This window comes from Aristolochia californica, unplaced genomic scaffold (assembly GCF_029961685.1).
Source record: "Aristolochia californica isolate CCGP_79_NKW_82.1479 unplaced genomic scaffold, dmAriCali1.0.hap1 SCAF_10, whole genome shotgun sequence".
Classification (NCBI taxonomy): domain Eukaryota; kingdom Viridiplantae; phylum Streptophyta; class Magnoliopsida; order Piperales; family Aristolochiaceae; genus Aristolochia; species Aristolochia californica.
Genome location: NW_027181771.1, coordinates 29,295,128 through 29,312,200, shown reverse-complemented (window position 1 = coordinate 29,312,200; position 17,073 = coordinate 29,295,128). Strand labels below are relative to the sequence as shown.

Sequence of the window (17,073 nt, the reverse complement as noted above, 5' to 3'; positions counted from 1 at the left end):
ACTTAGTCTACATATGCAAATCCTTCGATATTTGTGTGCCCATGACATTTATATAATAAACCTTGACTTGGATTTTTCTTTAGATATCGATGGATTCTTTCTAACGAGGTTGTCGTGGTTGTTGTATAAACCAACTAATAACATTGACCAAGTAAGAGATGTCTTCGGTCTTGTAACTATGAGATAAATAAGTTTTTCATCCAACCATTTAAATTTTGTTAACATTTATATTATCCCCAAATTGGCACATAATTTAACATTTGGTTCTATAGGAGTATCAAACCAAGAGCGAGGGAAAAATAAAAATCAAATCACTATTTTTTAAACTTATATAATTTTTTATCACTATTTTAAAATAATATAATAATTAATATTTTTAAACAATCAACAAAATTTAACTCTTTATAATTATGTATTTATTACTTCTCCCACAATGTAAATTAATTAGTACACAATAAATATAATTAATAATAAATAAATAAATAAATTTTATTTTAAATATTCTTTATACATTTTTATTTTATTTTCCTCATTTTTAATTATCCTCCTATTTTTATTTTTATTATAATTTTACCTCCTTTTTTAATTTTGATTTCTTTATATTTTTTTCATTTTTTCTCCTCCTCCTGCTATTTTTATTTTCCTTTTCCTCCTTTCTTCCCTTCTTTTTTATTTCTTTTTTTTCTCCCCTTCTTTTTCCCACCCCTTTTTTTCCTTTTAAGGGACGAATAAGCAAGTTAAATTAATGTTATTTTAGTCAAAAATAATTTTAATTATATAGTATAATTAAATAATATTATTTAAGTACATCATAAATGATAATTTATTATTTATAAATAATTAGGTATATTAAAATTAAATAATATATAAATTTATTAAAACTCTAATCATTTTAAAAGAATAAACCAATTAATGTGAAATAAATTACATTATTTTATATCCTCAAATTTTCTATCCTAAATGTTATTTTACTTGAAAGTATTTTAAATTATATAATATAGCTAAATACTATTATTGAAGTAAATCATAAAATGATAATTTATTATTTAAAAATACATAAATATAAATATATATAAATAATTATTTATATTAAAAATCAAATCATAGAAAATTTTATTAAAATTATAGCCATTTTAAAAGAATAAACTATTTAATGTGAAAAATTAGATTATTTTATATCCTAAATTTTTCTATCTAAAAAATGGAAATAATAAAATCATTAACTATTATTATTTAAATAAAATAAATAAATTTTTTATTCCTAAAATTAAAATATTTTTATAAGTTAATTATTTTTATCATTTTCCTTAACTTTTCATTATAATTATATTTTTTCCTCTTTCTAAAATGGTTAATGATTTTTTTAATGTTTTCTTTTTCTTTTTTTTCTCCTACTGATTTTCTTTCTTACTCTTTTGCTTTTTTCCTTTCCTTTTTTTTTTTTTCTTCTCTTCTTTTTTCTTTTTTCCTTTCTTCATGTTCATTTTCTTTTTTCTTTTTCCTCTTCTTTTTGCTCCTTTTTTCCCCTTTTTTTGCCTTCCCACTTGTTGTGCCCCAACATTTTTCTTTGCTTCTTCTTTCTCACTCACTTTTTTTTTTTTTTTTCCTTATTCTTTCTTCCCTCTCCCTTTTGTGGCACCCAAATAAGCCTCTCAAGTAAGGGTGACACTAAGCCAAACAAGTTAGCAAATTGTTTGAGTTCGGCTTTAAAAAATCTTAGTTCAGTTTAGTTTTTACTTGAGCTTAGCTTGAGTTCAAACTTAAAATAAGTTTTGTTAAGTATAACGAGCAAAAATTGGCTTGTTAGCTCATGAGCCGACTTGTTAATATAATTTTTTTTACAAAAATACATTTGACTCTAATTCCTCTTGTCGGTTTCCTCTTTAATTAGTTGATGACTGTTCTTTTTTAATTCAAACCTCAAAGAAGATCGATTATTCAACCTTTTTGAGTTCCTCAACATCTAATATTATTGTTTGCCAATAAAATAAACACTTTTGATGGAAAGATTTGCTCTTTCTATCAGTTCTATTAACTTGGCTATTGTACATTAGTATGCGCTATTCCAAAGTCTTGAATTCCTCGGCGATAATATGCAGTTCAATGGTACTAAGCCCATTGATATTTTTTATTTATATTTCTATAATTTTAAATATATGTTGAGCTTGAACATGACTTTAGATCATTTACAATTTTTGTACTCAAGCTTAAAGTTTTGAGCTCACCGCTCAACGCTCACCGCCCCATGTCGCCCCGACCAGTCTGCTTGTATTTTCCTTATTTTCTGGTCTTCCGGCACGCTTACCTGGTCTTACATGGTTGAAAGTGCATTTACCTGGTTTACACGACTTACATTGCTTCCACGGACGTTGCCACGTCATAGGTATATCTGTGACTGTGACGTTGCAAGTGCAATTGTTCGTTTGGCAGTACAGAGTGGAGGGAAAAAAAAAAACGTGAACGAGCAGTATTAGGCTCCCCACTGTAGTGATCCTTCTCAAGAGGAAGAAGAGCTTCGCTCGTCTCGCCGATGCCGAGAAGTCTTCCTCGCCGGATGCTCGTCAGTTCGTTCACTAGCTTACAGGTATGTCTCTCCCTCCCCCTTCTCTCTTGCGCATCTTCAACTGTGAACTAACAGAAACTTGCGATATCTTATGCCCATAAACACCTAAAATCGTGTCATTCCGCTGTTCTTCTTCATCGGGTTGCAAGGTATATCTACCGGAGTCTTTCTATGTGTATTGAGGTGAGAGAGGGCCGAGTGAGCAATTAGGGCAGATGTGATGTCTTCATTGCAAGTGTTCAAAATGCAAAAGGTTTAAGGTTGATGGGGCGAATGCCATTGAGAAGAGCTTGCTTTCTGCTTTTGTTTGTTTCTACGTTGGCATGGTAATATTCTCGTTTCTGAGATTTTATGCCAATGTTATTTGATCTTCTTGTTTTTTCGTCAACTTGTTAACATTTCCACAAGAGCTAAGTGCTCCCGACTTGCAAAGGAAAACGTTGTGCTTGCAATGCTGCATTTTTAGTCGTCTGTAATTATGTCTCTATCAGATTTTGTTTCGCTTTACTTCGATGGACAAACACATCAAATTTTGTTTCGCTTTACTTTGATGGACAAACACCGGTTTCAACAAAAAACTATTGATTTCTTCAAGAGTTGCCAGTGATGCCCATCTTGATGTTTACATTTGGCTGATTATAGTGAAGAAAAACGAGCATTGTCCTATTTGAAATGACCTCCTATTAAGTGTTAAAAAATAATCCCTCATATACCTCTCAGTAAAATGTTTATGGATTTTATGCTGCATACTTATCATAATTTATAATTACACGCATATAAAGTTAATTCATATGGAAGAATTGAAAATTTAACTTTTACCAGTTGAAACGATTAATACATCACTGATATGTCATAGCCTTTGCAGAGAAGTCTATCTGTAAAATAGATATCTTGAATGAATCTTTGGGCTAGAAGTCATTCCTCCAATATCCGTACTATAGGCTCAGTGACATTTTTCTTTCTTTTGATTAAACAAAAAACAAGACACTGCAATCATCCAGCCATTTCAATGTATAAAAATGTTGTCAATATTTTTTATTTTCTTTCTCTTCTGGATTTAAGTAATAACTACTGGATTTAATGGTGGCTGGAGTCTCCATCTTAGGAGAAACCTTCATGATGCAGAAGCCATTGTCGAGAGCACTCTCTCCTCTACTCTTGAGGATCTTTATTTAGGAGCCATGCTGAAGTTTAAATGATTTGGCACATCTCATCAGATCATCATCCTCAGGGTCCTTAATGATAGCCTCATGCTATGCCAAGCTTATTAGGCTTGAATCTTTTGTGGTGTATGATGCTTCTACTCCTTAGACATTGTCAAGTCTCCCTAGGGTTCTATTCTTCATTTGGAGTGGCTTACAGGGCAAGGTCTTTACTTTGGATAATCTATAAGGTGAGGCTCACTAATCAGTGCCAAGGTGCAAAATTTGCTGCTTTATGGCCACATTGTTGATCACCTAGTTCTGATGCAACTTCTTATGGGCTATTTGGTTCTTTTTGAGCAAATTTGGTCTCACTGCTTGCACTTTTAAGGTTTTTGTTTCTTAAGGTTTTGCTGTCCCTTTTCTTTCAGTTGGTAAGATCATCTGGAAGGCCTGTTTAGCCCACATCTCTTGGGGATTTTGGATTGAAAGAATCCGGTGCACCTTAACGGCAAGGCTACCTCTTTTGATGGAAAACTGAAAAGATAACATTTCATATTTTCTCTTGGCTCAGCACAAGAAGGGAGTTCATTGAACTGCCTGGGGGTGTCACTCGAAGTCGTTGCCATATTGCGCAAACCTTTCTTTCCCCAAGCATGGGGAGGTGATTCCTTGGTCTTGGCCTCCTCTAGGTGTTATAAAGTTAATTCTAATGGCTTTTCTTTTGGGAATCTGGGTTTAGTAGGTTTTGGGGGCTCTTAGATCCCATGATGGAGCTGATCTCACCTTCTGTGTGGGCCCTTTGAGTCATACAGTTTCTACCGTAGCTGAACTTCATGCTTTGTTGTACGGTCTCTGAATTTTTGCACATCATTTGGGGCCTCTAGGAGGTGGAGGGAGGTTCCAAGTTGTCATCTGTTGGTGCTGCGAGGAAGAGGATCCTCCTTGGCAGCATTGGCATATCTTCGATGAAATTCAAGACTCTGCTTCTAACTTTGTTTCTCTTTGAAGTCATGTTCTTAGATCAACAATTCTTAATTTTTTTTGGAAAGGATGGAAATTCTATTACCAAAAGAAGAGAGGCAGCTAGTCCCCGTACAAATACAAATTAGAAGAAGCAATTTACCGCAAGATGTTGCAAGCCTTTTCCATCCCTTGCAAACTGATCAGCTGCACTGTTGGCTGTCCTGATTGTTTCTTTTTGAAATGGGTTGGCTGTCCTGATTGTATGAGCCAATTCAACTGTGAGTGAGCTTATTATGTCAAAGATGCTAGAGAATCGTTGATCATGTTGCCATAGATAGCTAGCAGAGCCATCTGTCAATGGGAGCGCAAGTCACTCACAAGTCATAGATAGCTAGCTGGTCACAAGTCTCCATCTTCTCTTTCAGCGTAAAACACACACACAGCAAAAAAAGAGTGTGAAAATGAGCTTCTAAATAATGCTTGGGGAGTTGGAGAAAATACTTGTGCCTCTGTATATAAAGTTCTGTAACAGGATGCCACTGTGAACTTCCTGGAACAAGCAGTCCAAAGTATTTGATCAGTCTAGAAGTTTTCTTATTCATTAGGCAGCCAACTTGCAGAGTCCATCTCTTGTCTCTTAGTAGTCTATTCAATCTTATAGTCCATCCACCATTCTTCTCAACAAGCTTGGCTTGGCTAATAGTGATTTGAGGCTCCCATATCAAGCTTTATAATCATGGGAAAGCCTCAGAAAGCGGCTGTCCAGATAACCATGGGCCTGTCAGAATTTTACCGCTTTCCATACACCTTGAAAGAACTAATGTTTGGCAATGGTATGTTTCCAAACTAGGGATGCAAGCAGGAATGCATTTTTCACGCATGATTAGTCTCCACTAACTACCCTTTTTGTTGCTGAACCTCCTGAGCCATTCAATGTGGAAGGCTTGATTTAATGGCTGCAGTCTTCTTAGGCCAAGGCTTGTTTCTTTCTTAGGAAGGCAGATGTTGTCCCACCTAACTAAGTGGTATTTGAACTTCTCAGATGCACCTTTTCCATAGAAAATTTCACTTCATGGCTTACTTCTTGTTGATGACACTAACAGGGCAGTCAATTAGTGAGAAGAAACAGTTAGGAAGGTTTGCCACGATAGCCTTAATTAAGGTGAGGTGCCCCACATTAGAGAGGAGCCAGCCCTTCCAAGATGCCAATCTTTTATTGAGCTTCTTCATCATAGAACATTCAAAAAAACAAACTTCTCCGTCACAAGGTCCTTGAGTATTCTGGTGATGTACCTAGATGGATATGTATTGGGGATGCGGGCAACCCTGTTGGAACCTATTCTTTTTTTATTTTATTTTATGAAATGTGATTTTATTAAAAGACCAAAAAGGAGGAGCTAACTCCTAACAACAAGAGATTGCAAGAAGGCTCCTTGCTTGGCTAAAGCATTAGTCACAAAATTTGCTGATCTCGGAATGAGAGACCAAAAACAGTAAAAAAGATTGACAATATCCAAAATTTCAAAAAAGGCATCCCAATGGCGCCATGGAGGCGCAGAGGCATTCTCACACCAACCAATCACCACCTTGGAGTCTCCCTCAATTAGGATGGGCCCGGAGCAATGATCAGGAAAAACACGGAGCCCATTAAGAAGGTTTTGAAGCTCGGCCGTCGTGGAGTTCGCAATACCGAGAGGGCCGGAGATGGAGACTATCTGGTTCCCAAGAGAATCACGAATCATGCCGCCAAAACCCGCTAAGCCAGGGTAACCAAAAGAAGATCCGTCAAAATTCCACTTAAGGACACTAGTAGGCTGCGTGGTCCACTCACAAATAACTGGGGGACTTTGAAGAAGTGTTGAGCTGGGCAAGACAACTCCAATTATTTTTGATGGAAGATCCCGAGAAGTGGGCGAAGGCTTTTCGAGAGTGAAGCCAAGTAGCAATATTGCTTGAAATGTCGAACAAATGATAACTCTCATTCTCATATAACTAGCCTGAAATGTGGAACAAATGTACTACTATGGACCAATTGACTTTTTTATCCACACACTCTCTTGCCAAATGCAGCTTGAGAATTTTGAAGAAGTAGATGACCTGATGTGGTCATTTATAAAGAAGGTCAATGCAAATTTGAGTTACTAAAAATTTGAAATTAAAAAAATTTGGAAGGTTGTACTTTTTTTTTTGAATAATGATGTATAAACTATTAAAGGACGGAGAAAGAATACAAACCTAACTAAGTGGGCCTTCCTCCACAACAAGGTGTTGGAGTGAAACTCCCAACTCAGCCTGAGTGTCTGCCAAATGATTGGTAGACCTAGGGATGTGTTTCCAATTGCAGTTCATAAAAGAAATTAAATTACATATGTTAAGTTGGTTCCAAGACCCATCCCAAAATGACTACCCAACTTAGGAAACCTCTTTCCCAGCTAATAAACTCAAGATCTTTGTACTCACTAATCCATGTGGGACTATTCTTTAACACTCCACCTCACTTGTAGGCCCTCTTTTGTGGCTCTACCAGTGGATAATTTTAGGTGTAGGCCTTCTTTTGTGGCTCTACAAGTGGATAATTTTAGGTATAGGCCATTCTTTGTGGCTATACAAGTGGATAGTTTAGGTGTAGGCCCTCTTTTGTGGTTCTACAAGTGGATAGTTTAGTTGTAGGCCCACATATGAGTATTTGCTCTGATAACACTCTAAGGGGGCCCACGAGATGGCTTCGGAAGATCTGAAGCCCATTGAGCAATTTAGAGAGTTCTACAGTGGTAGAGTAAGAGATTCCAAGTGGCCCGACGAAGGAGAAAGGAGACAACCATTTTCATCATGGGTTACTCCTCCAAAACCCGCAGGACCGGGACAATCAAAAGCTTGTAGTGGCCCACCGGAAAAGGGAGTCCAAATTGCCATTATCGGAGGACAAGAAGGATGTGTCATACTAGCTACCAACTGCTAGTTACCTCTAATATTAGAGCTGCTAAGGCTGCTAAACTCCTTTCGAGTCAAGAGTCAGATTGTAGCATGGCCAACAATATTATCTATCAGCATTTCAATAGGGGTAAATTTAAAATTGAATTTCTGGCTATTTCTTTCCTTCCATAAGGCCTAATGAATGATACCAATGCAGCATGAAATGAGTAGTTTCCCAAGCTTTGGGAGTCTAGCACTAGTAACTGAGAGAATAGTGGATGGTAGATTTTGGGAGGAACAATACTAGAGACCGATTTTATTTAGGAAGCTAGTCCAGACAGTATGGGCCAAATGGTAGTTTTGGGAGAATTTTGGCAGAAGAAACAAGAGGGGTTTTGGATAGAGGTTTTGCACTGAATTAAGGAATCAGAGGTGAGAATTTTGTTCCTACAAGCCCTCCAGATAAAGAATTTTGCATGAGGAGGGGCAAGTAGGGTCCAGGCAATGGCCGTAGGGTGATTAGGTTGTTGGGGGGGGTTGGGGTTGTTGAGGAATTTATATGCCGAGGCAGTGGAAAAGGAACCTTTGGGGCAAGGGGTCCAGATAAGTGTATCAAGAGATGTTCGAGGTTTTATCGTGGAGAGATTGGTGAGGAGATTGGATGCCAGAATGGCCTCAGAGTTTGAAAGAGTCTCTGGAGATTAAATTCTAGCATCCAGTTTCAGACCATAGGTCTGAGATAAAGGCATCAATGTTTCTGGCCAAGTTTGAAATCAACTCATGGCTAATATTGAGACTGCTCAGACTCATCCACCAATTGGACCAAAATTTTGTGGATGTCCATTACCAACATAACATTTAAGTGCCTTCTTGAAATCAGGTAATAGCATGACAATTTTTTCCAGACAGGGGACAACCGATAGCGCCGCCCGCCTTCAGTCCACCAACCAAACTGTTTGTTGGCTTTTGCATTGACTAAAGCTCTCCAAATCAATTCAGGGCAAAGATTGAATTTCCAAATCCATTTTAAGAGAAAATCAGAATTTGTGGTAGCTTTATCACGGATCTCGAGACGCCAAGGTGTTTAGGTTTACACACATCATCCCACTTCACGAGATGGTACTTCCTTTCACCATTTACACACAACTGTTGGCTCTTCTCTTGCATTTCAAATTGCACAAGAGCTCTCCATCTCTCTCCTTATTTTATTGTGCCGACAGGAAGCTGAAATCTAAATACCATTTCTTCCTTTTCATCTTTTGTGGGAAGCGTTTCTTTGTTTAATTTCTCTCATGATACTCCTGAATGAAAATCAATATTGGGAGGGGTAACTCTTGATTTACATGGCATTAGGGCTTCACCATCATTTTCCCATGTTGTTTTTTGGATAGGAGTTCAAGCAAACTGATGGGATGGGAGCTAATTTCAACAAATTGTTTCAGCTGTTAGTTTAGAATTCATAGGGGACCTTAAAAATTCTTTGTTTCAGCAAATACTTAACCATCATTCTCCATGTTATTTCTTTGTTTATTTTTATTACTATTATTTTTGGCAGAATGTCTTTTGAAAGTATTAAGCCTTAGTCCTCATCGTTGACAGTCATTTGGAGGAATATATATATGTGCATCTTTCACTTTGAAATTTGATAGGTTTCCTTGAGGGAAAAATTCTGCTGCTGTACAGCACTTTTCCAGAGATGTGATTTGGCTGAAAGTTCTGTTTAGCTTGATCACTGCCTTAACCCTGCCGGAAACTGGCAATTGCAAATTCAGTAAAAAGATCTTCCGGACTTGTGTCTTCTTATTGAATAGCCAATATATGTTGAGTTCACTCTGCATTGAGATCCAAACTCCTTCAAAGAGGTATAAAACTGAGAGAAGAAGAGTGAGTCTAGGGAAGATGAAGTTTGAAGTTGCCACAGAACAGGAAAGTCATGGGTTAACCGCCATACACAACTCCTAATTCCTTTCTTATATTAACTTAAGTTGATTTGGAATGCAAAATTACAGAATTGCCCTTTTCTCTAATAACATCAAAGTACAGTTTCTAGGGACTAAAATTAAATACTACATTGTAACTCTTCTATTCTAGGGAGAGGGATGGGACAATATCCTATTCTACCCTTGAAGGTGAAATTATAATTTTGCCCTTGAACTTAATTATTCAACACATTGTTTACCAAAGTTTCCAGGAGAAGGAAAATCGAGTCTGCATGTAATACATTCATTGGTGAATTCTTAATTCTTAGGATTCTTTATACTTGGAAACTAAGCTGAGGTTGAGTATACTTCCAGCAGTCATCATTTATAAAAATCAGTGTAGTGAATTCCATCTACAGTTGATTGTTTTCCATTTCTGAACTTGTTGCTTATTCTTTGGCATATTTTCCACAAAATACTGTGCCTTTTTTTCTTCTTCTGAATACTACTGTTTTTTTTTCTTTTGAATGGTATTCTTTTTTTTTTTAATTTTTTTATTTCACCACAATGATCTGTGTCGTCAAATAAGACCAAACAGCTCCATTAGTGAAGATTACAAGCTTTTGTACTTGCCATATTTGACTTGCTATTATGTGAATTCAATTGCCATTGTTTCTCTTGCAGTTATAAAAGTTTTGTGTGGACACAGTAGTGTACCTTGAGTGTTAGTGATGAATCTCATGGATCTGTCAACAACCTTTTTGGCTGCTTGCGGAGGAGACACTGTCAAAGTATTTGACATTTCGAAGCAGCCCAATGATCCCTGCACCTTAACCTATTCTCCGTCACCTGGATCTCAAGTGAACTCTGTGAAATGGAATCATACTAGTAAGTATGATATCATCTGTGATTTTTGCTTCCTTATACTTTTTTAGTTTTTTTTATTTCCCGAAAGGTTCAGATTTGATAATGCTACTGTTATTCACTTCTTTTAATTCATCCAAAGGGTCTGCCACATTTGCCATTGCCATATTGTTAGCACCAATTGCATTTATTGCTTTTCATCAGTATTATGTAGAAGATACTTATAAATGATTGAAGTTGTGAAGTTTACATGCCTGCCAGCTGGAAGGTTTTCTCTAGTACCATGTTTCTTTTGCTAGAATGTAGTCTTTCTAATCGTGTCTTAGTGCAGTTCCTGGGGGAACAGTGAAATATCCAATCCTAGGCAATCTGTTGTTTTTGCTTTTTGGTTCAGTTATAAATTTATTTCTATGAGTTGATATCTGTTCAACCTGGCTTGACTTATATTAGATAGTCTGTTTTAAGATTTGACCACTCCAATATTTGATATAAAGTTTGCGTAACAACTGATATTTCATTTTCCAACAATATCTTGTCTTGATGCTGTGTGCTTCTTTAGTAGTGGTAATTTTTTTGCTAGAAGTGCTTTCCAAATGGAATCAAGAAGTGTCAAGGGTAGCCGAGGTGTGGCTGGTTGTGGGGGTGTCTTTACAAAGTGGTGATATTTCATTGTGGACCTCTTGGTCAAACTGACTCAAATGATGCCAAATTGAAATCTTTACTTATGTGTGTAAAGCCCTAAAAACAGTGTTTGTTTATTCATTTATTGTTGAGGGAGATTTAAGAATGTGATTAATTGGTGTAAAATTGCAAGCATATTCCATGGAGATTTAAACTGTTATGGATGAGATTCAAGACTTGCTTCACAGCTGATTTGTGTCTTGATTTTAACCTATAAAAAATTGCTCTTTAAAAAAAAAAAAAGAAAAGAAAAGAAAAGAAAAGCAAGAAGTTTCAGCACCTATAAAAGATCTCATCGGGTGGGGAACACAAAAGTCCATGTTTTGGTGTTTTAGGAGTAGTAGATATTAATGAATAACTAAGAAACCCAGACACGCAGGCTAAGTTGGGTGTTTCACTCCAACACCTTGTTGTAGAGGAAGGCCCACTTAGTTAGGTTTGTATTCTTTCTCCTTCTTTTAATAGTTTATACATCCTTCTTCTTCTTCTTAAAAAAAAGGAATAACTAAGAAACGTTTTCCTATTGGAGTGAAGGAACAAATATCAGCTCAGCTGTTTTGATGGGATGGGCTTTTCTGTTAGAGTGGTTCTGGACTTCATAATTTTAAGATTAAACATACAAGTGAGATTCATTATGTTAGTCATAATTGTTTTCTAGGAGAAGGAAGGCAGGAAGTGTTTGCTATATCTTTTAAGGGGAATATTATTAAATAAAAGCTGTATTGGCTAGTAAGCATAGGGTTTATCTCTTATGTGCATTGCAAGAGGACCAATCAATTATCAACTCATACACCAAATATGTATGCTTAAATTTCCTAGAGTAGAGTAAGGGTTAATGATGGTCTTTTGTAATTGGACTTCTATCTGTGTAGTTCATTGAGTGGTCATAGGACCATGTGGTTATTTCTTTTGCTGGCTTACAAGAATTTTTGAAGTGCATATCTATGTTTTACTTCAACTTGGATTTGGCGGTCTTACTTCTGCCATTTGTGCAGATTTTGTTGTTGCCAGTGCTGGGGATGACAAAAAAATTTCACTCTGGCGCAAAAATGGACAGAGTATGGGAACGCTACCCGCTTCGGAAAGTGAAGCTGGAGATAACATTGATGTGAGTTTTATCAGCAAGTACATTTAATCTGGAACCTGTTGTAGCAGATGTTCTTCATTCTATCTTCACAGTAATTTGCAATCATTTATTTTCTGCGAACATCCATTGATGGCTACATCAAGCTTAAAAGAAATGTGGAAGTACAGTGTTAAAAAACCTTCTACATCTATTTCCAGTTCATTTCGTCATTATTGAGAGTTATTGAGAAAAAAAAAGTGGCATTCCTGTAATTTGAGAGTGTTTCTCTTCAGTAAGATCTTTCTTCCTCATGTTTAGGTTCATTGTCCTTGCAGGAATCCATATTGGCCATTAGCTTTAGCAACAAAGGTTCTAGGTACCTTTGTTCAGGTGGGAGTGGCCAGGTTGTAAGAATATGGGATTTGCAGAGGAAGCGCTGCATCAAATGGTTGCGAGGGCACACTGAAACCATCACTGGCGTAATGTACAACTGCAAAGATGAGCATTTGGCTTCCATCAGTCTAAAGGGAGATCTTATTCTCCACAACCTTGCATCTGGGGTCAGGGCTGCTGAACTCAAGGATCCAGATGAGCAGGTCATTGGTTGCTTCTGATTCTGCATTAACTTGTTATGTTTGTTCTCTTATTCTCTTGTGCAATTTTAGGTTTACTGTTATGTTTCTAAGTTTCTAAGTTCAATTTATTTAATATAGTGATAACCTGTTTGTCTGCAAATTGTGTAAGAGCAGGTGCTGAGAGTTCTCGACTATTCACGAATTAGCCGGCATGTTTTGGTGACAGCTGGTGATGATGGTTCTGTACATCTATGGGACACAACTGGCAGAAATCCCAAGGTCTGTAAATCAATGTGCTCTTGTTTTGAGAAGACGTTCATTTCTTCATCCTGTACTTAGTGAGCATATATATCTTCAATCAGTAAGAATGAAGAAAACAAATTTGTTCACAATATTATTTGCTGCTAAAACTACTCGAATTTTATACATTTATCTCTATACGTGCAAATTAATCAATTGAGTTTAATTAGTTTTCCCTTTATATGTTGGGCTTTCATTTGATTTTATATCAAGTTGTATGAAAAATGTCTTTAAGCTGTCAAGCTGACATAATAATTAACTTCAATATTATATGCAATTATCCTCGACTTTGAACTTGCCATTAAGGAAAGAAAACTATTCCTTGAAAATCACTGAGGATAATGGTTCATTTTGCGAATTCACCTATGAAACTTTATCAATTCCAACTTGATACATTGCATCTTCTTCCTTTTTTGGAAAAAAAGTTTTTTGATTCACCTATGAAACTTCATCAATTCTAACTTAATACATTGTGTCTTCTTCCTTTTTTGGAAAGAATTTCTTTGTAATAATTAAAAACAAAAGAGTGGCAGGATGTACGATGGCATCGATTTCTTGAAGCAGTAAACTACTGCTGAGTCATTATGCAGTATTTGCTTTAGTTATTTTTGTGCCACTTCTGCAGATTTCTTGGGCAAAGCAACATTCTGCTCCAACAACTGGTGTTTGCTTCTCTCCATCAAATGACAAGGTCGAATCTTCATTGACTTCTTCATAATCCCTTAAAACAACAGAGATAACCTTCAGTAACAAGTATGTTCCCTGTGACAGGTTATTGCAAGTGTGGGTCTGGATAAAAAATTAGTTATATTTGATTCAGGTACTAGAAGACCGACATCATCTGTTTCTTACGAGGCTCCATTCTCTTCAATAGCTATTAGAGATGATGGTTGGACATTGGCTGCTGGCACAAATACTGGCCGGGTAGTCTTTTATGATGTTCGTGGAAAGCCACAGCCTACCACTGTTCTTCGTGCTTTTAGTAGTTCAGAGGTAACTAGTGTTTGCAATTCTATGGAAAAGTTTTATCATTTCAAAGCCTTCACCTGTGGGATGGAAGATTTTTGTGACAATTTGCTGGTCATAAGCTTGCTAGTGCAAGGTTAATTTGAAGCATCATGTTCAATTATGCTAATTATTTCCCATTTTTTAATTAGGCTGTCACCAGCTTATGCTGGCAAAGATCAAAGCCGATAATCATCACTCAGAGTAATTGCACTCCTGAAACTGTCCTTTTGGGGGGCTCTGGAGAGGACTCTGTCCTAATGCCAGATCAACTTCCATCAACAACATCAACGAGCCTCTCATCAGCAACAGTTGGTACTGGTTCTCGTGGTTCTGGTCGCTTAGTTTCTTTATCTGATACGTCGATCTTGACAACAACAAACAGTGGGGTCTTATCATCCACATCACATTTATCTACGGAGGAAACTCCACAACGGAATCATCTGTGGACCGGTGCAGCTTTGGGTAGGTTACAGGCTACACGTACTGGTTTTAACTTCAGTGATGATATGGATGTTTTTTCTCCGCTTGTCGAAGTTCAGCCGATTGCACCCTCCCTTGGCCATTGGTGGGATGATAAAGAAGAAGTCAAAAAGGATAGTGGTGCTGTGGATAAGAAGTCGACTGTGTTACCTTCATCTTCTAGAAGATTCGCTTTTAGTGAAGATGGGAATACGGATCATTCTATATCTGATTGGAAATCCTATTCGATCACCAGACAGGTTCAGGTTTTTAGTTTTTTCTTTAATCTAGTAGAAAATATTATGCACTATCTTTATTAGTGAAGCCCAAGGATTGCCTGTGCAATGGTATCAATATTGTGTTTCTCACCTTCATCAACCTCTTATTTTGGTTTTTATATGTGGCCAATTATTCTCATTCCCCTGAAAATTTGCTAAATTACTTTCACTCCCCAGAATTTATCTATTTGTTATCATTTCTTGATTTCCATTTTTCCAAATTTCATGTACTCGCCCCTTTCATCTATTCTACCATTTCAATTTTGTTAAAATTCCTTTTTTTAACAAAAAAGATGGTGCCTATCTCTGGCCGTCTCTTCTCTCTCAGCATCAAAGTGAGAAGGGAAGGGGAGGCAGGCCTCTCCCTGGAACACAGAAGAGGGAGTGGAGCCTCTGCTCTTGCATGGGGATAGACTCTCTCCCTCCCCATTTCTCTGTGAGGCGACTCTCTCTCTTCCTCTGGTTCTAACAAGAGGGATAAAGAAAAGGGTGGAGGGCAGAGCCTCTCCCATCAGATGGGGACTTTCCTGTGTGAGGGTAGGGATTAGGTTTTGCCCCCCTTTCTCTGCGAGCCTCTGTTCTAACAATTGCTTCACTTCTCCAACTCCCTTTTCTCTTGAAGCAATGTAAGAAGGGAGGAAGAAATGTGGACCTCTCCCTTTATAAAAACAAAATAAAGGTGGTTTTGCCCCTTCAAATAAGAAACAGAGGTTAAAGGGAGTGAAGATAAATAAAATTGATAATCAGGAAGGTGAGAGCAGTTTGTCTAGTGGGTCAGAATGATTAGCAACCTATATAATGGGTTTACTTAGACCACATGCATGTCCACCCTTTCTGACGTTAATTGTACTCTCATGCAGGAGGATTCTCAGTCTACTTCCTCTCCCCTGAGTTCCACGCCTGTTACATCTCTGAAGAGTGACCAATCTTTTTCACCAACACCACCTGAAGCTTGGGGAGCCAATCCTCCAGATAAATTTGGTCAGATCCGATCACAGTCTAAGCCATCTCGCTTCATGCCTGCGAGCTCTCAGACATCATTTAGTCTTGCATCTGGTTCTCTATTTTCTGGCTTGCAAGAGTCATCTCTGTCCACAAGCCAGACTACTATCAGCTCATTATTGAATACAAGCCTAAATTCCACAAACCTCCAGAGTAGAGATATCTTTAACTATGAGATTGCGTCTGGGCTTTCAGAGTCATCTTCTGCTTTTAGTTCTATTTCTACCACATCTTTAGGTAGCAAAAACAGCACAGGATCAGCTAATCTTGATCTCCCAGGTTCACAGCACTTGTCACTTCCCAGAAGATTTTCTACATATACTGAGCGAATAAGTACTGCTTCTTCATTCAGTGAAGTAGGCCTTGGAAAAGCTTCACCAAAACTGAAAAAGACGGGGGCAGAAACTAGGGAAGAGCTTATGAATAGTGCTTTATCAAGGTTCGACACTTCAACTGCAATTGGAACGGGGGCGACTCAAACAGTTAATGTATGAACCCAGTAGTTCAACTTTTAGTCCCTCGTCTATATGATAAGATCTAACAGTTCATCAGATTTTGAACAGGATGAGTTCACATACTTTCTACACGTTTTTTTCTGAAAACATAGACTCAATTTTTTAACAGGGTTCAACCTTACAACCACAAAGGAACGTAGTTCAGACAGATTTGCAGCAGGGAACATCTTTTACACTTCAGCTGGTACAACGAACTCTTGAAGAGAGTCTAACATCTGTTCAGAAGTCAGTCCATGAAGACATGAGGAATCTTCATATTGAGCTACTCAGACAATTTCACATACAAGAGGTTGATGCATTATTAACTGCTTCATTTCTCCCTTTCCATTGCTTCAGCATCTAGTTTTGTTTTTTCTCATCCGCTTTATATTGCAGACTGAAATGTCTACCATTCTGAACGGGGTTCTTGAAAAGCTAGCTGAGCTAACGAAGGAAGTACAATCTCTGCGAAAAGAAAACCAACAGCTGCGCCAGCTGCTTTAATTTGGTTAGTCTTCTGGTTTGGATCTTCCCAAGCTCTTTCACGGGCTGCTGGCTGTGATTTCAACAAGTAAATTTATTTCAATTCAGATGTCTTGTTTACAAAAGGGTGTTTTGAGTTGTATTTAGGCGGAAATTATTGATAAGGATTGTTGAATGTAAGCACAAATACTTTGTAAAACTCGTGTACCTATCTCAGTTACCATTGTTAGGAATTAAATCCCTTAATTCCAAATAAACGAGTATAATAATAATAATCACAAAAGAAGAAAAAAATAAGCATTAAAAATACAATAAGATTTATACAGGTTCGCATCAAAGTGAGATTGTTTTGTCTTTGGT

The 17,073-nt window shown here is 37.1% G+C and overlaps 1 protein-coding gene across 3 annotated transcripts; it reads left to right on the top strand.

Moving 5' to 3' along the window:
- Positions 1-2,443: 2,443 nt before the first annotated feature.
- Positions 2,444-16,960, top strand: LOC137942136 (protein NEDD1). 3 transcript variants are annotated; one of them, XM_068787846.1, is made up of 11 exons: positions 2,444-2,584; positions 10,188-10,391; positions 12,044-12,156; positions 12,450-12,710; positions 12,864-12,968; positions 13,615-13,680; positions 13,761-13,982; positions 14,147-14,716; positions 15,595-16,224; positions 16,361-16,540; positions 16,627-16,960. In XM_068787846.1, the coding sequence occupies exons 2-11, from the start codon at positions 10,235-10,237 to the stop codon at positions 16,732-16,734; spliced, it is 2,412 nt and encodes an 803-aa protein (XP_068643947.1). In that variant the 5' UTR covers positions 2,444-2,584; positions 10,188-10,234; the 3' UTR covers positions 16,735-16,960. The 3 variants fall into 3 exon arrangements, with proteins under 3 accessions (XP_068643947.1, XP_068643934.1, XP_068643941.1); XM_068787833.1 differs by having other exon boundaries at positions 14,147-14,722; XM_068787840.1 differs by lacking the exon at positions 2,444-2,584 and adding an exon at positions 2,729-2,889 and having other exon boundaries at positions 14,147-14,722.
- Positions 16,961-17,073: the final 113 nt, after the last annotated feature.